The sequence below is a fragment of the Cyprinodon tularosa genome, unplaced genomic scaffold, assembly GCF_016077235.1.
Source record: "Cyprinodon tularosa strain WSP-4 unplaced genomic scaffold, ASM1607723v1 ctg1122, whole genome shotgun sequence".
NCBI classification, from domain to species: domain Eukaryota; kingdom Metazoa; phylum Chordata; class Actinopteri; order Cyprinodontiformes; family Cyprinodontidae; genus Cyprinodon; species Cyprinodon tularosa.
This window is the reverse complement of record NW_024037919.1, coordinates 5,601-30,365: the sequence shown is the minus strand read 5'-3', so window position 1 is coordinate 30,365 and position 24,765 is coordinate 5,601. Positions and strand designations below refer to the sequence as shown.

Sequence of the window (24,765 nt, the reverse complement as noted above, 5' to 3'; positions counted from 1 at the left end):
GGCGCCACGGTCAGTCTTTGGGGAACACTCACGGGGGAACTGTGTGTCGTCCGGCGTTGGATGAGGGGTTGTAGACGGCGAACAAGCTCGTCAAACTGACACACGGACATCCACAGTCCTAGCTAGTTCCTGATTGTCCCTCTGACATTGTGGCGGGGAATAACAGTGCACAGACCATGCTTCAAAATTGACAAACACCAGATACAGCACTGGGACTTGATCAACAGCCGATACCGCACCGTGACGTCACTAACCAGTAGGTGGCAGTAGTGTTCTTTGACAAACATGGATGCCTCCAGTAAAGCACATTCACATGAAAATTACTCTGAATTAAAAACACTGATCATTTATTGAACAGGATGGAATCATTTCAGATTTAAAGAACTTTCAGAAGTTTGGATTCTGAATATGAGCGACTTTTCCTTTAACGAGTCGTACCAGCCGGTGTGTTCAGGCGTTAAAACGCTGTGGAGGAAGCTGACCTCATCCTGTGCTTTCAGGTGGACTTCGTCATCAGAGAGGCTACCAACATGGACAACCTGGCCCAGCTGTACGAGGGCTGGACGGCCTGGGTGTGAGCACCATGCTACTTCCTGTCTATGGTCCAGCCAAGGCTTGGAGATCCACCAGAGTCCTCAGGGACTGGGGAGTCGGAACAGCAGCACCGGGCCACCCGAGGGGGAGGAAAATGGGAGGCGGAGCCTTCGCCGCCCTCCTTTGCACCCGGGCATCCAAACCGGGGCAGCGGCCTCGCGGCATCGCTGCACCACATTCCCCTGCAACCACCGGCGTTCAGGCTAACGCAACGCTTAGTGAGCCTGCTGACCCCCCCGCCTTTCAGGGGCGAGGGCGGGCAAAACACCGCCGCCAGGGGGGAGGGGGTGAGGAGGGGAAAGGCCTCCTAACCCTCCTCTTGGAAACACCTTCCCTCCACCTGCAGAGCTCACTCTACCATGTTTCCCATAAACGCTTCCAGCGGAGGTTTCTCTGAGGGTGGGGGTGCAGCAGCAGGGGGGCACCTGACCGGGGTCAGCCTCACACGGACGGGGGCATCTCTTCTTTCTCTGCTCTTCTTCCTCAGAGACACGGGGCCCCTTAGGGGGCCTGTGGGGGTGGGGCCCTCCCCCCCACGGCTGAGGGGAGAACCACTAATCAAACTGTTGCGGGGCGGCGTGGCGCCCCGGGTCAGACGGAGTCCTTTTCTCCACTCAGCATCGTTTTGTGGATTAAACTCAAACATCTTTGGTGTCGACTGTTTGTTTTTTTTGGTGATCTGCTGATGGAAGCAGGTAGAGACTTCTTCTTCGTTGGTTATTTTCCTTCGGTCTGTGCTGCGCTCTCTAACTTCCTGTAGGAATCTACTTCCCTCTTTTTTGAATCTTTCCTGTTTTACCTTTTTATTCGGAAACATTTGGTTTGTGGTGACGGTGAAAAGTGTCTATTCTTAAACCTTTTATTGAATTCTGTTGAATGCCAAATAAACGTAGAAGTGAATTAAAAGGTGTTGGTCTCTGCTGGACGTCTGTCAGACCAAACTGCTTCATTAATTAATCTGCAGCCGAGGATTCACATCCAGGCAACCGACAGGAAATGAAGTCCCTGCTGATCCACAGCCGTAATCTTGTGTAAACTGTGGAGCTGCGACCAGCCGGACCCCTGAGGGTCGATGGAGGTTAATGATTACAGGAGCTGTGCTTATTTCTAGATCAGCCTGCAGATCCTCAGACAGACGGACGGACGGCGGCTCACAGGAACCATGTCTGCGCAGCGCGTCTGTGTCTCAGACTTTGAGGAGGAAGCCAGGCGGGTTCTTCCTAAAGCCGTGTACGACTACTACCGCTCAGGAGCCGACGGCCAGAGCACGCTGGCCGACAATGTGGCCGCCTTCAACAGGTAACTGCAGCTGGAGGGCAAAGGTGGAGCGAGACGCAGCGGCAGCCGCTCACCGTTAGATCTTTAACCCATTACAGCTGCGCCGATCTCAGGGAATCCTACGTTCTCAAAATGCTGGGAAATAAAAATGACCCAGCTGTCCGTCAGAATCCAGAGGAAACAGTTTTTTTTACTTTCTGGTCCGTTAACCAGAAAGACCAGAAGAACGGCGGCTCCAGTTGCCGGGTTTGATAAAGAACCAGGAAAGAAAAAATCACTAAATGAGAAATCGGTTTATTTCAATAATTAAATAAGAAAAACATCTTTATTGATCTCACATTTACCTCTGCATTTATCCCTTTATAGGGTACTTATATTTATAGTTTATAAACCTAAATAGAATTGCTAACTAAGTTAATTAACTTTCTAACTTTCTCTACTTTTTACATTTTCAAGTAGCTTTTTTCTTCCAGCTTTTTTCCCAGGTTAATTTCCAGCAGGTAATCTATCATTCACTGACTCATCTAATTGGTCAAATGTCAAAACCAGATGTAGAGCCATGTAGAAGCATAGTGAATGGATGGATATAGATCTTTTGCTTCTAGACCTTACTGAGGGACGGGGGGAGGACTCCATTTGTAAGGGGAACATAAGTGATTAAAATTGCTAACTTGCCCTATGAAGGCTTAACCCCGCCCCCTTGTGGTGGCTGTGGGAGTGGCTAATATTTCTGCTGGTTCTGGTTTGTTGCATAGAGGAGCTTCAGTGAACCAGAACATCCATGTGAAGGAACGGGGCGGGGGGGGGGGGCTTAGTGATGGCTCCGCCTCTTTAAATGCTTTAGTTCAGGAAATTCTGTTTCCACACAGATCCTCGTTTCAGTAAATCTTTATTTCCATAAAAGGAATTAAGCTTCAAGTTTGGAAACTTTTTCCACTTTAGTTCTGATTCATCACTGGTCCAAGATGGCTGAATCCAGCTCAATCTATTTCAATAGCTCCTATTCCCAACCTGTCTTCTGACACTACAGAACCAACCCAGTCTTTCCCGCTCATTGACTCTTCAGCAATCCCTCACACTAAGCATGCTTGTAGCGACAGTGGAGAGGAAAAACTCCCTTTGAACAGGAAGAAACCTCCAGCAGAACCCGGCTCAGTGTGAGCGGCCATCTGCTGAGGCCCACTGGGGTTCAAGGAGACAGAAGCAGACATAGAAAAAGAGAAACAGGACTACACTGGAAAACAGGCCTATTGTGGATTAATCCCAGTTTGTTTAGTTTCTTGTTCCTCTGGTTGTTGCTGTTTCTTCTAAGCATCTCTGAGTTCAGGCTGCAGGAGCCCAGTTTATAGCAGTTCTACCTCACAGCATAAGGTCCTCGGTTCAATTCCCAGCCTGGGGTCTGTTCTTATTCTTCTGATGCTTTCTCTCCTATTTCTTTGTTTTTTCATTCTGTACCTTCTGTTGTTCTGAAACCAGTCCGGTTTTTTCTGTTTTCACTAATTTACCTGTTAATCTTTGTCTCTTTCTCTGAACGGCAAATGTTTCAGATTTGGTCTCCATTTTGTTACATTGTGCTTTCCACCAGCTACTAATAATTTTACTAGGTGTCTATAAATGATAAACAAAGGTTCTTCAGTGTATCATTTCTGGATTTTATTCATTTTTCCAGTTTACTCACAAAAAGCAATAAGCTTAATATGGAAACAAGGAAAATTTTGATTTAACATTTGCAGCTTTTCTTGTTTTTTGGTGGAAGTTTATAAACAACAGATGGTGCACCGCAAAAATGATTTGTTAAAATAAGTGTATTTAACCTTAATTGGAGATGATCCACCAATGGAACGAACATTTTACCGTTCAAATAAAATGATCAGATATTATACACTTAAAATAAAAGACTGCATTTTTTTTTTCTTATTTTTAAGTTTATTTTATTCCATTGACAGTCTCTCACTTTCCTCGTGAATTGAAGAAAAGGTGAGGTATTTAGATGTAAATGTTTATCAGGGCGTGCATGCTGTGTGTTCAGGTGGCATCTGGTGCCGCGCGTGCTGAGGGACGTTTCCGTGGTGGACCTGTCCGTCTCTGTGCTCGGTCAGAGGCTCAGCATGCCGCTCTGCGTCGGATCCACCGCCATGCAGAGGATGGCTCATCCTGCAGGAGAGACCGCCACCGCTAGAGGTCAGCGCACTGACTCAGCCTGCTCCATGCAGTCAGGAGGGGGACAGACGGGTAAAATGGCCCTTGGGGGGGTTGACTCTCTGACCATTAACAATACAGGCAGAAGTATTTTTTCAGAAAATATTTGATAAATATATTTATTAGTAAAATAACTAAAAATATATATATATGCATTAGGTATATTTAATGTTTTCTTTAAATAAGGGGCCATTAGAACTCCCCCCACTCAACATAAAATGGTTTGACCAGGACAATGGCCAGCTGAGACTTTTAAAGTTAGTTTTGCTGCAAACTAAGAGTATCAGGTGTTCAGAGAAAAAAAAATAGGGGAAAAGGGGAGATGACACCAAAGGAGGATTTTATGATAAAATCTTATAAATGAACTGAGGATGAGTCGGGAACAGGTCCAGGAACGGAACAGCAGCAGAATGATGCCCAGGGAAGAACAAGCTGGGGAAGATTCTCAGTCATCCAGGTCATTCCAGAAAAGTTTAAAAACATCCACTCTAGTCTAGAACGAACTCTGCATCTAAAAAGCTTCACCCGCATTTTATCTCTTGTCTTCCCAGCATGCAAAGCAGTAGGGACGGGAATGATGCTGAGTTCCTGGGCCACCTCCAGCATAGAGGAAGTGATGTCAGCGATGACATCAGCACCAGGCAGCGGGGGGGTCCTGTGGATGCAGCTGTACATCTACAAGGACCGGGAGCTCACGCTGTCCTTGGTGCGCCGCGCCGAGGAGGCCGGATACAAGGCGGTCTTTGTTACCGTGGATACGCCCTACCTGGGGAAGAGGCTGGATGACGTGCGCAACCGTTTCAAAATGCCCCCACATTTAAGGTAGGAACCAAAACCTGGAGGCTGAGGAGGTTCTGCTGGGATCATCAGAACCAAGGTGTGACCCGGTTTTGTCTGTCTACTCCCAGGATGTCCAACTTCTCCTCTTCCTCCCTCTCCTTCTCTGAGGACGACTACGGTAACGACAGCGGCTTGGCGGTTTATGTGGCTAACGCAATAGAGCCGGCGCTCAGCTGGGATGACATCACCTGGCTGAAGAAGCACACGCGCCTCCCTGTGATCGTTAAAGGCATTCTGAACGGTACCAGCACCATTAGCCTAGAGCAGCGTTTAAACCCTGGTCCTGAAGGCACCCTGCTCTGCATGTTCTGGAGGTTTCTGAGCTTCAGCAAACCTGATCCAGATGATTGCAGTTCAGCAAAGCCTGATAATCTATCAACTGATAACAGGTGTGTGAAAGCTGGGAAACATCTAGAACATGCAGGGCAGTGAGCCTGGAAAATCGCCCTGAAAATCACGCAGTGTACGGCGGGTTTAAGAGGAGCAGATTTGAACCAGTCTGAGAAATCATGGAGGAACGGCTCAGTCAGAGATTTTAAAGGTAGATTTTAAAGGTAGATTTTGAGGTAGATTTTAAAGGTAAACAATTGGCCAGAAAAATGATAAAGCTTCCCTGAGAAGTCAGACGTTTGCTTTTCCACCAAATGATTTAACCTCAAAATCCCGTTTTAAAGCGTTTACATCTAATAACTCAGAACGCATGAAAATTCCAGCAGTAAAATGTTTACCAATTTAGATGTTAGACATCGCTGGAAAGATTAGATTCTCCACAATCAACCAAGTTAATTTTATGGACACAGCGAGCAGCAAAGCACATTTATAGCAGCATGTCCAAGCAAGCAGGGATTTATTACTGCTGATTTCAGAAATCAGAGAATAAAAAAAAAGCTATTGTTTGAACTGATATGGCTTAGGTGTTTTACTCACCCAATATTCATGTATATCAGAAACTAGAAGCTGTTAGCTTTCAAATGACGTATCATGAATGTAATTTGGGCTTCCAGTTCACCAATCATTTTCTGTTCCATTTGGATTTACAGAATAGGCGAATTTCGCTGCAATGAGGTGGATATTAAGAGGTTAAAAAATAAAACCATGGTTCCTCATCTTTAGTCCCCGGCATTCAGAGTCCAGCTCTGCCGTGATTGGTTCCTGCTTCTGTCAGTCAGACCTCAGCTCCTCCCTGCAGAGATTCAATGAATCCCAGCAGCCCAACCCAGAGCATAACGGAGCCACCTCCATGTTTCTGCTTTTCTTTATAAGCACTCTGGTTATACAAGGACCAGAACTAAAAAAAATGTGTGGGGATCCAGTCCTGGTCCAATGTTCCTGGTGGTTCTGGAAAAAAAACGATAAAGTAGGATACATTGAAATGGGTGAAGAAACCTGGGAGCTAATGTTCCCTGCTAAGGATAGCTGACTTATGCTACGTTCACACTGCAGGCCTTGATGCTCAATTCAAATTTTTTTGCAAAATCCAATTTTTTTGCGTTGCTGTTCATATTTCCAAATATATGCGGCTTGTATGTGATCTCCTGTGGGAACTGCAGTCATACAACGCAAGTGTCCCGCATGTGCAGTAGAGGATGCAATGACATCACTGGCCAGCGTGCTCTACGTTTACGGAAGTAAACATGGATGGTAGTGCCGGCGCGCATCTAGTGGTCTTTTCCAACCATAAAAACTCAATCTTTTCAGTATGGTTAAACATAAATACTGCTCTCCGCATCATCATCCGCCATGGTTGTTGTTTTTCTTGCCTCTTCTGCGTAGCAGGACGCAGAAGAGTGACCTATGTCTGGTATTAATGACGTTCAGGTCGGATGAATCCGAACTGGCCGTTCAGACACGGGTCCCATTTGAAAAGATCAGAATCATATCAGATTCAGGACCACAGAGCCAAGTGGCCTGGGTCGCATTGGAACAAATAGTATCTGTTTTGTTCAGACTGCCATGAAAAGATCAGATCCAGGTCGCATATGAAAAAGAAATCGGATTTGGGTCACTTTAGGCTGCAGTGTGAACGTAGCCCTAGTTCCCATTTTTTTTTAGTCTAATATAAGTTTCTCACATAACAGAAGTTTTCTTGGTAGAGCTTCTGCATGTCCCTTAGATTAATGCCAAAGACGGTTTGTATAAAGAAAATAAACCTTTTTAACAAAGTTTAGATGAAGGAAAAGGACCGAATCCATTTTGGAGCAAAGCTGTAGAGAAAATGTGGAAAAGGTGAAATCCTTTCCAGACCTACGGCACGCTGCTGCCATCTTGAGAAAATGAAGCTTCACTGGTTTCACTGCTTGTTAAAGGTTAACATCTCCTGGAACCACTGGAGTGGTCCTGGTCTGCATAATGGGAACCAGTAACTGACCATGAGCTGTCTGCAGGTCAGGACGCCGTCCAGGCGGTGAACTATGGGGTCAGCGGCATCCTGGTGTCCAACCACGGAGCTCGGCAGCTGGATGGTGTTCCTGCTACGGTCAGTGGGACTTTGGTTGCTTCCAAACGGTTCGTCTGCATCACTGAGGTTTGAAAGAGCACAGAACCAGAAAACTGGACCCAGAACCAGTCGACAACGGGGGGCCGCGACCCCTGGGCCGTGACCCCCGGACCAGTGGAGGGGGCGTTCCTGCTGCTCCATAACCTGAGTCTACTTTGCCTCTAAAGTGGAATATTTCCTTCATCTGCTTTATTGGTCCAGATCCTCCATCTGGGGTCAAAGTTCATTAAGGCGTCCAGCGATTAAAACTTTTGCTGGTTTCTCAGATTCAGATCCAGGGAGATGCTGACGCCTCTCTGTCTGCAGCTGGACGTGTTGGAGGAGGTGGTGATGGCCGTGGGGGGGCGCTGCGACGTCTACATGGACGGAGGAGTGAGGAGGGGGACGGACGTCCTCAAGGCGTTGGCTCTGGGAGCTAAGGCCGTCTTCATCGGCCGCCCCGTGCTGTGGGGGCTGGCCTGCCAGGTAACCCCCCCCCCAGGGACGGTTGTACTTGGATCAGAACCTGCAGATGGATCCTAATGACTTCCTGTCCTCCTCCAGGGAGAGGACGGCGTCATCGAGCTGCTGGAGCTTCTGAAGGAGGAGCTCCGCCTGGCGCTGGCTCTATCAGGTAACGCGTGGTGAGCGAGGTTCTGATGGTCCAAACTGGACCAAACATCCTTCCTCTGGACGGACGCCATGTTGGAGGTCTGCTTCACCTCAGCTCCTCATACCGACGCCTTGTTGAAGTTTCCACATCTGTAACTTTAGATCGTCTGATCTCACAGTATCAGAGACATTCAGGCAGCGATGTGCAACTTTTAGCCACCAGGGGGAGCTACACCTGTAACCTTCAGGGCTAGCTCCCCCTGAAGGCCACCAGCAGCACTGCAGCATCTCTAAATCATTGGTGGTTCTAGTTTACTGCAGCAGGAAGCCACGCCCACATGGAGGCGGCCGACCGCTGCTCTGGTCACGCCCGTCATATACCTCAGTGTTTGTGGCGTCTTTGAATACAGCGCTAACGTTGGCTGACCCCCTGTGTGCAGGTTGTCGGTCTGTCGCCGAGGTGAGCCGGTCCCTGGTGAGGAGAGCGGACTGCACCTCACGGATGTGAGGAGGCCTCAGCAGGACTCCCGATGACATCACCAGTTTGGGGCGTAACGAGGCGTCGATGACACGATTAACGATGCTAAACTAAAACATTCATCATTTGATCTGATAATTAAGAGAAACTGTTTTTGATTGAAATAAAATGATCCAATCATGTTTGTTTTGGCTTTTTTTGGGAATTAATTTCAGTAACTGATACAGTGTCGAGCATTTTAGGTGGCAGGTTGGAAAAAGGACGCGTGATGGAGATGCAGACAGCGTCACATGATGACGATCAAATCTACTGATATAAACAAACCTGAAAAACTATGAACTAGATCAAGTTTTTTTTACTTTGTTTTTTAATTTTTTTGAAAAAAAAACAATTGAACAAATAAACCTGATATAAGCGAATGTAGATGTGAGTTATCAGCTGCAGGGAACAGATTATGCTGTAACTGATAGAAGTCTTTAAAGGAAAAGTCGCTCATATTCAGAATCCAAACGTCTGAAAGTTCTTTAAATGTGAAATGATTCCATCCTGTTCAATAAATGATCAGTGTTTTTAATTCAGAGTAATTTTCATGTGAATGTGCTTTACTGGAGGCATCCATGTTTGTCAAAGAACACTACTGCCACCTACTGGTTAGTGACATTGTCACGGTGCGGTATCGGCTGTTGATCAAGTCCCAGTGCTGTATCTGGTGTTTGTCACAACGCGCTATTATCCAAGTCATCTTGAAAACATTCTTCTTCCAAATGTGGGCTACATATTACGGGTTTTTTCTCTGGCCAGAAGTTCGATGGCAAATCCTCCCTCTTCAAGTTGGCGATCCAACGACCAACCCGTCCGTGGAGGATCAGGAATCAGAAAGGTGGAATAACTCTTTTTTTTCCCTTTTACCCGATGTATTCCAGCATCCAGCTGCCATGCACGTGGGCATTGTCAGTTTCACTATAGCTCTGGTGAATTTCAATGGTGAAGTCCTCTGGAAATCTTCAATAATTGTTGTTGATTGCAGATGTGTCTAGTAGTTCCCATTGATTTAGCTTGGAAAGCGGGGAGAATGGCACTAGACTTACCGCACCGTGACGTCACTGCTGGAAGATGGCAGGAGGGAGGGGCTACTAGATTTGGGCTAAAATGGCCGCTCCCAGACTTAATTTTTTTTACTGATTAACTCTAAATTCATTAAATCACTGTGAATGTATCAGTTTTAGGTATAAATAATGATCCATTGATTCCTGCTGATCGGACTTTTCCTGGAGACGCAGTTTGTTACCTGGATGGTTAGTTGGCCCGTCACCAGGGCAACGCTCTATGGAGGCGGAGCTACACGCCTCATGGAGCAAAACTGCAAAAATGTAAATCTTTGAAAGGCTTTTAAATTCATAAATAGTATTTTTGGTTAAAAACTTAAAAGAAAAATATTTCATGAGGGGAAAATGCAGAAGCTCTATCGCCCCCTAGTGTCTGTGTTCCTCCCTGCTGCCAGCAGTCACATGGATCAGAGCGATGATTGAAACTGTTTCTGGAACAAACATTTATTTTCTCTTTGGGATTATAAAGTATTTTTTTATTTATTCCTCCTGAGCCACAAACGTTAAAACGTTTTTATTCCAGAAGATTAGATTTTATTCTGATCCAAATGATCAACGGACCAGAACCACCGGAGGAACCGAGTTTGATTCTCCACAGCATCAGTCCTGCTGCGGTTCTGTAGCTCCAGAGGGACGGCGCTGCTGCAGCGCCATGAGGCGGACATGTTTTATGGTCCATCTGCGGCCCACCTCCGTCCAGCAGAACCAACGTTCTCCAAATAAAACCAGTTTGCTCCGTCCGAAGGATTAAAACCTGTGGGCGATGGGGGGAGAACCCACGCCGCTGGGGCTGCAGATGTTGGAGTCGAAGGAGCTGGGCGTCATTCCCAGCATGGCATCGCCGTGCGGCGTCTCCCCACTCAGAAAGTCGTCTTCATCGTCCTTCAGGCCCTGAAACGGAAGCGAGGAGCCGGAGATCAGAGATTATGTCAGGGAGCAGAGAGAACCGGAGGAACCGTGGAGAACAGGAAGGTCTCCTCTCTCACCTGCTGGGCCGTTCTGGCTGGAAGCAGACTGGTTTCTGCTACTTCATCCCAGACCTGATAGAGCGGCTCAATCAGCTGACCCGACCTGCAACACACCAGAACCACAGGAACTGAAGGAGGCGGATCTATGAAGGACCTGTGAACCGGGGGGGGGGGGGGCTGGTACCGTCTGAGCAGGTAGGGGTCGAAGGGGAAGAAGCTGTCCAGAGGGTTGGTGATGGCGGTGACCCCGTCTCCTCCTGCAGAGCTGCGGACCACCGGCAGAACCTGCCTGTTGTTCCGCTCGATGATGGTGTAGCAGAAAACCACCTGGTACTTCCTGGAGCACAACCACAGCGTTACCGTTAGCAACGGGGGGGTCACCTGGTCGTCTCCGTGGAGGGTTGGCCTAGTGCAGGGGGGGCGGGGCCGCATGTGGCTCTTAAGGACCCTCTACTGTGAATCTTAGTAGCGGCTATAAATTATACAAAAGCGGAGGTCTTCAACAGGGGTCAGCGACCCCTAGAGGGTCCACAGGGGTACTGCATGGGGGACGCAAAAGTTTTGGTTGATTAGACTTTTTTTTATATTCCTCCTGCATTTTTTTCCACTAATTGAAATGTCTTTAAATCCACATTAACATGAATCCAGCAGACTGTAGTAAACAGATAAATGGAGGCAGAAGATGTCTTTCAGTCATCAATGCTCACATTCAGGGACACAGAGGAGCTCTTTCAAGCTGGACACCGTTTCATTCACAACACCTGTCCCATCAACCAGGAATCAGAAATACTTTAATAATCCCAGGGAGGGATTACTTTGTGGATTTAAAGACATTTCAATTAGTTGGAAAAATAGCAGGGGGGGGGGGGACTAATCAACCAAACCTTTCCCCATGCAGTACCTCTGTGGACCCCTAGAGGTTGCTGACCCCCAATCTACAGAAAAAAAAATTTTATTTATATGAATTGTTTTATGTTTTTCCTTATTTTAAAAGAATCAAAATAAGTTTTTGGTTATTTAAAATGGCAACAGATTACTTTAGGCAGATGTTTAATAAAAATATATATTTTTAAATTTGTTAAAAAGTAATGTAATATTTTGCGGCTCCAAAGGAGTTTCATTATCTGGACTCTGGGCTTAATGGCTCTTTGATATGAACGGTAGCAGACCTCTGGCTCAGTGGTTAGAGCGGTAAACTTCTGCTCTGAGAAGCTACCTGCTTCGATCCCCACAGCCTCTGGGTCCCTGAGCAAGACCCTAACCCTGAAATCCCACATCCACCGTCTCCAGACTGCCTGCTCAAAGCAAAGCCTTCAGCCTCTGCTGTTCCTCCCATCCTGCTCAGCTCAGACTTCCTCAGAGCTCCAGGAGAGCAGCACCATTATTATTATTAAACTCATATGAGCAAAACATGCAGAAATGAACGATTAAATTTAATATGACGCTCTAAAAAACCTCCATCAGCATCCTGCAGATGTTCAGTTTCTGCCCAAACATTTTATTTTTGTAGATTTTTTTAACAGGGAAAACCAGGATAATTTTAAACCGTTTTTTAATGTTTGTTCTCTGCTTCCAAACTCAGCGTCTCTTCATCCTTTCCTCAACTAAAAAGGTTCTTTTAAATAAATTGTATTAAACTTTTAAACCTCTCTGTATAAAATAAATAATTTGATGGAGATGAGAAATCTGCTTCCTTGTCTGTTGAACCAATAGTTTTTTATCCAATCTTTTAAATAAACAGTCTTCGTTTTTTTATTATTATATAAGAATTATTCTCTAATTTGTAGTTATAACCGACCTGGTGTTACTATATATTAATTAGACGAACCGGATCTTCTCGCCGTTCTTTTTCCTGTTTGGTGCGATTGGAATAGCGGATCTAGCGGAGCAGAAATAGCTCGGCTCCGTGTTTTGGCGGTGAAGGTCGGAGAAGCGGTAAGCGGAGGAGTAACGGCGGACGTGGAACAGCTCTCACTGATTAACATGAGAGACTGCATGACGCAGGTGAGCGGGCTGCTGACGGAGGAGGCGGAGTCTCTGATGCGGATCGATAAAGGCATTTAGATTTTGTAGAAACCGTTGGTACCTGGTGACGGCGGCGAACATGCTGGTGACAGAGGGCAGGCAGACTTTGAGCGGGTTCAGCTGCGACATGACGACCCGCTCCAGGTTCAGACTCTGCAGATACTCCAGACCTGAGGCAAACACAGAGACTCTGATCAGGTCCGGGTCCTGGTCCTGGTTCTGACCCGCTTCTTGCTGCATGCCGCCTACCTTTCTTCATGTTGCCCTCCAGCATGGCTCTGTGTCTGAAGACCAGCGTGTAGAACGCGGCCTGGCAGGCGGCGTAGAACGGCCCGTGGAGGCTGATGTCACAGACCACCTGCCTGCCGCTGCTGTCCTGCCCGTCGATGTAGGCGTGGATCCAGGTGAGCAGCAGGTCTAGACAGGCCCTGACCGTCCTAAAAGACAGCAGGTTTAGACCCAGCTCAGACCCCCACCCAGAACCAGGCGATGGACTCACAGCACGGGGACAAACTTGGCCCGGGCCAGGAAGCTGCCCAGGTATCCGGCTGCAGCCTGGCGCAGGACGGCGGGCTGAGCTGGGTTCTGCAGGATCTTCCACAGGTGGTCCAGGAAAGCCTCGGCCAGCGCCTGGAACCAGAACAAAATACACCCTGAGGCCTGGTTCTGGTTACCGGCTGTGGTTCTGTCCCAGTTACCCACCAGTTTGAAGCTGCAGAGGTAGAACATGGAGTACTGGACGTGACTGGAGGCGTGGGTGGGCAGCACCAGCTTATCAAACACGCTCAGCAGATCTCGGTACAGATCTTTGGTCCGATCCGCGTGAAACGAACCTGCAAAACAGCAGAGTTCTGAGGCCCCGCCCACTCCACTGAGGGTTCTGATTGGGCCCAGATCCGTCAACCCGCCGCTAACGGCTCCTTCTGGTTACCGTCAACATGGCAGACGTCTCGGATGTAGGCCAGGAGCACCACCATCAGGCTGTCCAGCCTCTCCGCCACCGGATGGGCCATGGCGCCGCCGCCGGGCCGCGGATCCAAAGACATGTCCTCATCCTGGCGGAAACAAACGAACCGTTAAACCAAGAGCCTCAGACCCCGCCCCCCTCCAGGACCATCAGGGTGGCTACCATGTCAAAGAGGCCGTCCTCTGGGAGCTTCTGGGCTGCGTTCTCCTCCTGCTCCTCGATGTCCGCCCGCGACACGCTGACCTGGAACACAGATTAACCTTCAGACGACGTTCATCAGCAAACCTGACAGACGGACAAACCTCTGAGTAAACACAGCCCGGATCCACAGAGGTTAACTACGGTTTATCTCAGACGAGCGTCACCAAGTGATGCACAATATGACGCATGAAAAAAACAAAGCAGCAACATTTAAACGGAGGCGAAAGAAACGGGATCATCAGCGGGTTTGAGGGACTGATCAAATGTTCTCAGACTGGGAGCAGAAAAGCGCGGCTGAATCAGCCGTAGATGGAAGACTGATCCTGTCCATGCGGGGCTCTAAGGTACGGGATCAGAATGGTCCAGGTTCAGCCCTAATGGAAACCAGTATAGAGGAACGGAGTCAGACCTTCTGGTTGGACGTAGATCCTTTCTGCAGAAACTGCAGGTGATCCAGTGGCGCTCCAGAAATGTTTCATGGGGGGGGCAGATGGGGCCAGTTAAAATCTTGGGGGCCACTGAAACTATAAGCCATAATTTCAGGGTCTGAATCCACTATAGTGGTGAACCTGCCTGCAGGAATCAGACTTCAGTAACGCCTCCTCAGTTCTCCATTTATTGTGATTTTAATGATCCGTCGCTGGCTGTGCAGAATGGGAGGAAATGCTAAACTACTGCAGCGATCCAAACATGATGACCCACATGCATGGCTGAGCGTCTAAAGGTCATTTTCAGGAACTAAACTTCTGAGTTTTGTTACGCAGCTGAAAGAAACCGATTTTTATGAATTGTTTTGCGTTCTGCTACAGAGACATTGCATCATTAAATAAACTGTTTTTCCCCTGAAGTGACCTAACTTCTGCTTAATGCCAGGAACGGTTTTATCTGGAGCAATAATGACCGTCTCTATCGTCACTCATTCACTTCTTTATTTGGGATAAACAGAGTTTAATTTGTGAGCCTCAGATGTAGTAAAGATTCTTTGATGGTTCGCTCTATAAAGCCTGGAACTCAACGCTATTTCTGACATTTTGAATTTAAAAATCTTCCTGGATGGAAGAGAAACGTCTTCAAACTTGGAAACAAAGTCCAGAGGATTGATTTTAACTTTTTGGAATGACTCTGACCTGGATGACTGAGAAACGTTACCAGTATATTCAGACTGGGAATCACTTTTTTTAGGCTTCTGTGTAGAAACTAAAGATATAAAGTCAGTCAGCCGCTATAATAAATTAGCACTGAATGAAAAAATAACAGAAAATTAAATATTCACCCCTAATGGATCGCAAGAAAACAAGTATAGGAGATTAGATGAGAGCGTCTGGAACTGGCAGAATAATATCTGTACTGTTTAAAGCTTTAAAGTTCACTATTATGGAGGGATGAAGGCATCCTGACTGGATCCGATCCAAACGCATGGAGGAGAGAAAGCTGCTAAGCTAAACATCTCAGGTTTGGTTCTGCAGATTATTAATCTGTTCAGGGAAAGGAGGGATGTTCCAAGGGACACCTAGAGTCCAGTTAGCCTCCAGCTAACCTGCTAAACCTGTTCATTTAGGTCAGCAGTCTGGTAGTAAAGCAGACACCTAAAGCATGAACCTGAGGACCAGAGTTAGCAACTAGCATGAAGCTATGGATTGTTCTAGTTATCGACTGATCTATTGATTATTATTCAGTTAATCTAAAATAAAATTGCTTTAGTAAACGAACATTTCAGTTTCTAATATGGTGACGAGCTGATGGAGGTAAATCCAGCTGTTTAGAAGAATCGTGGGTTTGCAGAAGTTCCTTATTGGAACCTCTGTAGATCGGGTCTAATTCTCCTTCTAGCCCCCCCTCAGGTAAATGCTCCCCTCTAACACCTGAAGCAGACTCTGAAGGACCTACATCCAGTTTCAGAAGCTTCCCAACGATCAGCTCCAGGACGTCCCGTCGGATGGATGGGACGTAGACCGTCAGCCTCAGCAGGTTGTGGACGTAACACTCCTTCAAAGATCAACACACCAGCGATTAGGAGCAAAGAATCAGCCGTAAGGAGGGAGCAGCTGGAGGAGGCTCCTACCAGGGTTCTGGAGGATTTCTGGATGAAGGGGAAGCTGTCCTGGAGAATGGGCACCAGGAAGCGACTGGTCCTACCAGGATAAGGACAGAAGGTTATGAGGAGAACTCAGAATGCAGCTGGTCAGTGAACCAAAGGAGGAGGAACCTACGAGGGAACGTATCTGATGATGAGCTGCAGCGCCTGGTGACTCTGGGCGAAGCTTCTGGGGAGATCTGCAGGAGAAGAGGAGGTCAGCTGGAGGAGCAGCAGGAGGAGGAAGACAACGCTGTCAGAACTCACCCTCCTCTTCATCGTCTGAATCCGAGATATCCACCCCTCCCTCAGAAACCGTCACTCTCTCTGGAAAACACAGAAACAGTTTGACCTTAAAGGTCACCCACAGCGCCCCCCCCACCGCCGTGAGCCGCTTACTGGGCGTGAAGTGGGACACCACCATCTTCAGACAGCTGCACAGATAAACGGTCTGTGCCGACACCAGGTTAGCCAGGAAGCCCAGGAACTCGTCCACCACCTCCTGGCTGCGGCCGACCCACGGAAGCCTCTGGAAGGAAAACCAGGAAGGAAGAAACTTCAACCGACACACTTTACTTCCAGGAGTACTTCCACTTCATCATACTTTTATTCTAATGACATTATGAAGTATCGTCGCCCCTATTAGAGCAAAGTGTCTGTTTCCTCTTCCTGCTGATCAGATGGAATCACAGGAAATCATCGCTGGATTCCTGAACGCCTGAAAAAACTGAAGCTTTCTGCTCATTTCCAGATTTCTGGGAGTTTATTCCAGATTATTGGAGCAGAAGAACTAGAAGCTACTTTTCCTGGTTTGGTTCTGATCCATTAGAGCTGAGAGGTCTGGCTGTCGATCCCCTGGATGTTCTCTACTTTCTTAGTTCTAGTGAGGATGCAGGCAGCGGTGTTCTAGATCAGCTGCGGCTCTATGATCTATTTCTAGGCAGACCTGTAGGCAGACCTACGCCGCTGCAGGAAGCCATTTTTAAACAGTCCTTTAGTCCTGCAGATGTTCTTCAGGTGATAGAAGGTTCCACTGTGTTCTGGTCTCTACTAGACTCTGAAGGTTCAGGTCTGAGTCCAGTGAATTTAAATACGGATTCTAGAGCAGCCAATCAGAGGAGGCCGTGGCTCTCTTACCAGCACGGTGTAAATGAGCTGCTCGTGGTCTTTGGTCAGCAGCGTCATGCAGCTCCGAAACTCCTGCAGCCAGTTGATGATCTGAGCGTCCTGTTGGAGGAGAGGAGACCTGCTGAGGAACCGAGTTCAGCCAAAAACCACAGATCTACGTTCAGCTCAGACTCTACCTTGATGTCTGGATCAGCCAGCTGATGCTTCAGGAGTTCATAATCGCTGCCGTCGCCCTTTGAGCAACAAGACAGACGGTCAGAGGCTCATCTTAGTGCTTTTCTACTTCATCTACAGTCTGAAAATAATTTCATCTAATTAAGGACTCATTTTCCTCTCCTACCAAAAAAGTTCAAATCAATCCACTGGACTTTGTTTCCAGGTTTGAAGACGTTTCTCTTCCATCCAGGAAGCTTTTTCACTTCAAAATGTCAGAAATAGCGTTTAGTTCCAGGTTTTATCCAGCAGCCCAACAAAGCCTGGTTTTAGTTTAGAAAACATGCAAATAGAAACGGATGAACGGGTCCCCCCCTTTGGAATGGGGGTCGTTTGGCTTCTTTGTTAGCCTGCAATGCCCCATACCTGTCTATGTCTCTGAAAGGGGGGTCGTTAAAGGGAATAGTTGGCCTGGCTGAACAGGTGAGGTCTTCTGTTCTCCTGTAAAACGGGCCGTTTAAGGTTGTTTTTTCTTTCTTAACATAGATGGCTTCCTTCCTCTCAAACTACCTGTCTTCTTTGTCCAAAATGTGAACATTCTGGTCCTCCAAAGTAGGGATGTACGATATAATGGGCCCCCTATCGGTATCGGCCTTAAAACTGAATATCGGACATCGGCCCCCCCACCGATATTTAACCCGATATTTGATCAGCTTCTGAGTTTCTAAAGTCTAAAAAAAATAAAATAAAAAATACTACTTCTTCCTCAAAAACTTCTTTTTTACAGACTTAAAAACTTCGAAAGACGAGGGAAAAAATATTGATCCATTAAAATATCCCAATATCTTCATATGCTGATATATTGCCATTTAAAAACACCATATCAATCTCTTTTACTAATGAAATATTGCTATATGTCATCGTTATGCTACGAAATCCCCCGAAAATTCACCAAATGTTGCCATATTTTTATATGTTGATATATTGACGCGGCATCAATCTATTTTACTAACAAAATCTCACAAGAATTTGCAAAATATCACGAGAGTTTGTAACAGAACGATGAAATTTCACCAGATTTTGAAAGTAAAATAGATCGATACCGCGTTTTTAAAAATCTATTTGATATCAGCATATGAAAATATATTTGAGTATATTATTTTTCAAAGTGTCAGAAATGGATAACAAAACTGCTATTTTCAATGACTACTTATTTTTGTCCAGCTTTAACATCGGTATCGATATCGGTTATCGGCTACATGACTTTTAAAATATCGGCATATCGGATATCGGCCAAAATCCGGATATCATGCATCCCTACTCCAAAGAATGTCCTTTGTCCATCAGGTGTAGATGTAGAGTCTTGTCCAGAGGAGGGCGCTCTTCTGTGTTGGGCCATGCATCTGTGGAGAGCTTGTTTGGTTTCTACAAAATATTCGAGCTCAACTCTATTCCTTCCATTTTGAATTGAAAAATCTTCCTGAATGGAAGAGAAACGTCTTCAAACTTGGAAACAAGTTCAAGTGGAGAGGCTGAGATTCAAACCAGGATTTACAAACAATGTCTAAGGTTATAACTGTGGTATCACTGAATGTCAATGGTTTAAATAATATTAAAAAGAGAGATAAGGTCCTAAACAAATTTAGAAAAGAAAATGTACAAGTCATTCTCTTACAAGAGACACACCTAACAAAAAAAGAGCATGGAAAGTACAAAAAATTAGGCTATGGAAACTCATTTTCCTCCTCTTTTGGAGAAAGGCATAAACGAGGAGTTATGACATTAATCTCCAATAGTGTAAAGTTTGAATTATTGCAGGAAATTGGGGATAAAGAAGGAAGATATTTAATGATAAAGGGCAAATTGGAAAATCAGTTAATCACACTACTCAATGTATATGCCCCTCCTGAAAGTGACAAAGCACTTTATAAGAAAATATTTGATCTCATTATCTTGGAAGCAGAGGGAATATTGATATGTGGCGGGGACTTTAATGCTGTGTTAAATTATAAGATGGATACTACAAGCAAGAAAATTTGTAAAAAACAAATCAGTAGGTATATGAATACTATGATTTCAGAAACGGCAATTGTAGATGTGTGGAGAGAATTTCACCCCTTAGACCGAGATTATACTCATTACTCAATACCACATGGTAATTATTCCAGAATTGACTATATACTAATGAATAAGAGAGAACTGCACAGAGTGAAAGAATGTAGGATTGGAGTTTCAGATGTCTCCGATCATAACGCAATCTATCAGCCAAAAGAATAATACTCTATGGAGACTAAATGAAGGAATATTAAATAACAAGGCCTTAGTTGGGGAAGTAAAAGAGGAGATAATCCGATATAAAGAGGAAAATGATAATGATGAAGTAGACCCAGTAATTCTCTGGGATGCCCTTAAGGCAGTAATACGGGGGAAGATGATTTCTTACACAGCATTTATGAAAAAAGCAAGATTAGAAAAATACAATAAACAAATAAGGAAGCTAAGAGATTTAGAACAACAACATAACCAAACAAATGACCCAGACATATTTAACCTGATTAAAGAAACCAGGAAAGAAATGGATGAGAATCTATGGGAGGAGGTAGAAAAGAAGGCTAGATTTACTAAACAAAAGTACTATGAGGGGGGACCGAAAGCCACCAAAAATTTGGCTAGGCGCATTAAGAAACAACAAACATTAGGTAACATACATAAAATAAGAGATCCACTTTCTAATAAAATCCTATATGAACAGGAAGAAATACAAAGAACATTTGAGCAATATTACAAAAATCTATATGCACAACCAACATCGGCTGGGGAAGAGGAGTTGAGTAATTTTCTGGAAAAACTGGATCTACCAGCGATAGGCACAAAACAAAATGCGACACTGACCTCTCAAATTACAGAAGAAGAGATCACAAAGGCAATTGGCAGAACTAAAACAGGAAAGTCACCAGGGTCAGATGGTTTAGGGCCTCTTTTTATAAAACCTTCAAAGAAGAATTAACACCACTACTATATGATTCGTTTAACTATAGTCTCAGGACCGGCAAGATGCCCCCTTCTTGGAAGGAAGCCATTATTTCCGTAATCCCAAAGCAAGGCAAAGACCAAGAATACTGCCAAAACTACAGACCGATATCGGTACTAAATGTTGACTATAAACTGTTTTCCTCCATCATAGCTAAAAGAATGGAAAATTTAATGCAGGATTTAACCGATGAGGATCAAACTGGTTTTATAAAGGAAAGACAAACACAAGACAATATAAGGAGAACTCTTCATATCATAGACCATCTGCAGGGAAGTGGGGAGGAGGCAGTTTTAATTAGCATAGACGCGGAAAAAGCCTTCGACAGTGTCAATTGGAACTTTTTGTATAAGGTCTTAGAAAAATTTGGATTTAATGAGACATTTGTAAACTGTATTAAATCAATTTATCAAGAGCCAACTGCACAGATTAAGATTAATGGCAACCTGTCAGGTAGATTTACACTGGAGAGAGGAACAAGACAGGGATGCTGCCTCTCACCGAGTCTCTTTGCACTCTTTATAGAACCATTAGCTCAGATGATTAGGCAGGAAGTGGAAATAAAAGGAGTGGAAATAGGAGGGGAAGAACATAAAATAGGGTTGTTTGCAGATGACATTTTGATTTATTTAAAAAACCCAAATGAAATGTTTTTAAAAACAATAAGGTTGCTCGACGATTATGGGAAACTCTCGGGATACAAAATTAATGTGGAAAAAACACAGATCTTAACAATAAATTACTCCCCGCAGCAGAAAATAAGAGATACCTACAAACTTAAGTGGAACGAAAAATCTATAAAATATTTGGGGGTAAACATAACCAAAACAATTGATAAACTCTATGATGCAAATTATCTAGAAATAAACCACAATATTAAGAAGGACCTAGGGAGATGGATGGACATTGGCTTGGATCTCAGCTCTAGAGTGGAGATAATTAAAACAAATATTTTACCACGACTGTTGTACCTGTTTCAGTCCCTGCCACTGACTGTCCCGCTAAAACAATTTGTAGAATGGGACAGATGGATTTCAAGGTTTATATGGAACGGGAAGAAACCTAGGGTTAGATATAAAACACTTCAGCTCCCAATAGATAGGGGAGGTCTGGGCTTGCCGGCCCTAAAGGAATATTTTTGGGCCGCACAAATTAGACCTCTGGTATGTTGGTGCAATGATGACTATGTTTCAAAATGGAAAAATTTGGAATTGGGTAGAAAAGCCATAGAAGTAAAAAATTTAATAGCAGATAAAACACTCTTAGGCAAGCTAAGCAATAAGATAGATTCAATAACTAAAACTACAATCGAAATATGGAACACAGTAATTGATAAATACAAGCTAGAGAAAGAAACTAGGAGTTTGAGCTGGTTTGCTTGGGATCCGAGGTTTAAACCAGGTATTTACGACACAGGTTTCAAAAAATGGGCAAATAAAGGCGCCACAGCAATGTGTAAATTGACTGAAAAGGGCAAAATGCTGAACTTCAATAAGTTAAAGAGAAAATATGAACTAGAGGACCAAGACCAGTATAGATACCTGCAAATAAAAGATTATTATGAGAAAGAGATAAAAACCAACGTAAGTAAAATAATAGAGATATTTCATAAAACCTATGAGGGGAATAAATTACGAATTATTTCAGCACTGTACCAGGGACTGATGGCAGGCAGGAAGACATCTACTATCTACATTAAAGAAAAATGGGAGGACGAATTAAAGGAACATATAAGCGAAGAGGAATGGTTTAAAATTTGTAAAATGCAGTGCACGGCCACCTGCTCTCGTGGGTGGAGGGAATTTAACTGGAAAAACATGATTAGATTTTTTATAACACCAAAGGTCAGGTCCAGGATGCTATCCAGTTCACAGCCATGCTGGAGACTCTGTGGCCAGACTGATGTAGGCCATACGCACATTTTCTGGTCGTGCCAAAAGCTAACTACATACTGGCGTAATGTTTGCCTTATTCTGAAAAAAATACTGGGTTATGGAATACCCAGATCTTGTAAAATACTTTATCTAGGAGGCCTGACACACGAGGTAATTCACAAAGATGATGAATACTTGGTAAAAATTTTACTTTCAGCATCTAGGAAACCCATCACAAAACTATGGTATAGACAGGACCCCCCTGCGGCGGAGCAGTGGCTGAGCATCGTGGAAGAGATTTTTCTAATGGAGAAAATCACACATAGACTGAGATTGCAGGAGGACAAATTCGTTGTTAAATGGGAAAAATGGAGCGACTACAGGCGCAAGGAGAATACCACTCTTGTACCCAGATAAATATGGTCACAGCTGTTTAACATTGTTTATGAAGTTGAATGTATGATTGCCTCTCCACTGTATGTGTTCAGAAATGTTCAATAAAAAATAAGTAAAAAAAAAAAAAAAAAAAAAACTTGGAAACACATTCCAGATGATTGATTTTAACTTTTGTTGGAGTGACTCTGACCTGGATGACGGAGAATCTCCACCTGCATGTTTGGGGTCTGATCCATTTAACGGTGGATTTAATGCAGGGTTGTTTTTTTGGTGCCCTATTGTGCCCCTGTGCAGTAATGGATCAGCTGACGCCCCTGGACAAGTTTGCTGTTGCACCAAAAATCTGCACTATTTATTTTATTTATTGTTTTCTATTCATTGTTACAGTTTGAAGTGAATCAGGATAGGCTTATGTTTACGATACTTATTTTATTCAGTTTTATTTTGTTATTTTGTATTAAAGTGAATTGCTGGACAATAATAAGTTTTCCTTGTCTTCATGTCACTAATATTCATCTAATTCAAAGCAGATTTGAGTGAAATAGTTTTAAAGAATCAGCAGGTCAGCTGATATTCAGCCTCATTGATTGGATCATCGCTGCTGAAGGTCCGTTCCTGGACCGGAAGTGGCGGCCGCCATGTTCTCCGCTGATCTCCTGTAAACATTCAAACCTCTGACCTGTTTCAGTTTCTCCAGGGTCTCCGCCACCTTCCCTCCGAACCGAACCGTTTTCATGGGTGGAGTGTTCAGGAAATCCCGGCCCTCCACCTCCATCCTCCTGCTGGATAACTTCACTTCTTTTCTTCCTTTTTAATCGAATTGTCTGTTGGTTTAAAATAATAAACTCATTTCTCTGACGTCACATACTGAAAACACTGATTTATAGACGTAGAGGAGCCAGAATGACTTCTAGTTTCACACCAGCGAAACAGCCGCATGTTGGGGGAGTGTTTACATGAAGCAACGGTGCAACACTTAAACTGTTCCCGGAAGCTGCGCTCCAAAGGTTCCGCTCAGCTGTTTCTGACCTCCCCGCAGTCATCTGTTGGCTAAATAATTCACCTGCTTATGATAGAGTTTGCTTTAATGGCGACACCTAGTGGTCAAAAGATGGAAAAGCATTCCGCCCAGCCTGCAGGCAGGAAAGGCTGCTTTCATCTTAATGCCAGTCAGAGGAGTCAAACTATTCATGTTTATTCCTCCAGTAGAAATCCTGCTGTTTAAAAAGGATCAACCTCAGCTTTTCATTCCAGTCAAAGTGTAAAAGTATTATTTTTAAAACAACTTAAAGCTTCACATATATTTCACATTCAGCATATTGCACAGAATATTGCACAGTCAATAAATAAAAAAAACTATAATGTAGCTGCACAGTGGTTTTTACAGGAGTTATTGTGGTTATAGTGCATTATTATAGAGTCTGGTGGCAGCAGGAATGAATGACCTGCGGTAGTGCTCCTTCTTACAGACAGGGTGTCTAAGTCTCTGACTAAAGGAGCTGCTCAGATCCTCCACAGTCTGGTGCAGGGGGTGAGGGGTGGTGTCCATGATGGATGTGATTTTGGACAGCATCCTCCTCTCAGCCACTTCCTCCACCAAGTCCAGAGGGCAGCCCAGGACAGAAGTGGCCTTCCTCACCAGCTTATTCAGTCTCTTTCTGTCCTGCTCTGAGCTGCCAGGGGCCCAGCAGACGACAGCGTAGAGGAGGGCTGAGGCCCCCACAGAGTCAGAGAAGGTTTTAAGGAGGGGCCTGCTGACTCCTGAAGTCGATCAACATCTCCTTGGTCTTACTGGTGTTCAGAGACCAAGAAGATAGTGATCAATTTCAGGAGAAGAAGTTAATATTATCAGCGTTCTGATGGCATTTTAGCCAAATGATTTTTTTATCAAAAACATAATAGGGCTTGGTCGTCATGACGTAAGCACTTTGCATCGCCGCCACCTTGAATGCCTCTTTTACCGCTGCTCAGACTACTGCCTATGACTACCGCGTACTGTACTCCCTCTCAGCCGTGTTTTAATTTGATTAATACTTAACTTGGTTTCAACCATGGTAATCCATTGCTGTATTGTGGGCTGTAACAGCTCCACACTTGATCGCCATGGAAACATAGAAAATGGGTTAACTTTCCACCGCTTTCCTGCCTGGAGGCGCAACCACGGAGACCAAGTGTCAGAGATAAAGAGTCGTCGGCTAGCTTGAATCGCGGCTGTAAGACGACCAACATAACTTTCCACAGTATCCCGATGTCAATGAGAGTGTGTTCCCTGCATTTTCATTCTGGTAAAGATGCACGGTTTTATTTTATAGCCTACATTGTTTCTTTCCTTCCTACATCAGAGCTATGTTTACGTTAGCGTGGC

At 44.9% G+C, this 24,765-nt stretch overlaps 3 protein-coding genes across 3 annotated transcripts in view; 2 read left to right on the top strand and 1 right to left on the bottom strand.

Moving 5' to 3' along the window:
* Positions 1-1,494, top strand: part of smg1 (SMG1 nonsense mediated mRNA decay associated PI3K related kinase) — an 87,277-nt gene extending 85,783 nt beyond the window's left edge. The window contains exon 64 of the mRNA XM_038300854.1: positions 501-1,494. Within this exon, the coding sequence (XP_038156782.1) occupies positions 501-578 (78 nt within the window). The 3' untranslated portion in view covers positions 579-1,494. The remainder of the gene's footprint in view (positions 1-500) is intronic.
* Positions 1,495-1,614: 120 nt separating this feature from the next.
* hao1 (hydroxyacid oxidase (glycolate oxidase) 1) lies at positions 1,615-8,659 on the top strand. The gene is made up of 8 exons (XM_038300840.1): positions 1,615-1,893; positions 3,902-4,053; positions 4,623-4,893; positions 4,980-5,152; positions 7,296-7,387; positions 7,715-7,873; positions 7,952-8,021; positions 8,440-8,659. Exons 1-8 carry the CDS (start codon positions 1,757-1,759, stop codon positions 8,505-8,507), a joined length of 1,122 nt encoding a protein of 373 aa, XP_038156768.1. The 5' UTR covers positions 1,615-1,756; the 3' UTR covers positions 8,508-8,659.
* A 1,434-nt stretch (positions 8,660-10,093) lies between these two features.
* Positions 10,094-23,390, bottom strand: rrn3 (RRN3 homolog, RNA polymerase I transcription factor). The gene is made up of 17 exons (XM_038300829.1): positions 23,080-23,390; positions 17,123-17,179; positions 16,956-17,045; positions 16,218-16,347; positions 16,086-16,145; positions 15,955-16,018; positions 15,807-15,876; positions 15,632-15,730; positions 13,706-13,786; positions 13,508-13,631; positions 13,279-13,409; positions 13,076-13,206; positions 12,826-13,013; positions 12,638-12,746; positions 10,736-10,888; positions 10,570-10,654; positions 10,094-10,474 (listed from the first exon to the last, which is right to left on the bottom strand). The coding sequence occupies exons 1-17, from the start codon at positions 23,173-23,175 to the stop codon at positions 10,331-10,333; spliced, it is 1,812 nt and encodes a 603-aa protein (XP_038156757.1). The 5' UTR covers positions 23,176-23,390; the 3' UTR covers positions 10,094-10,330.
* Positions 23,391-24,765: the final 1,375 nt, after the last annotated feature.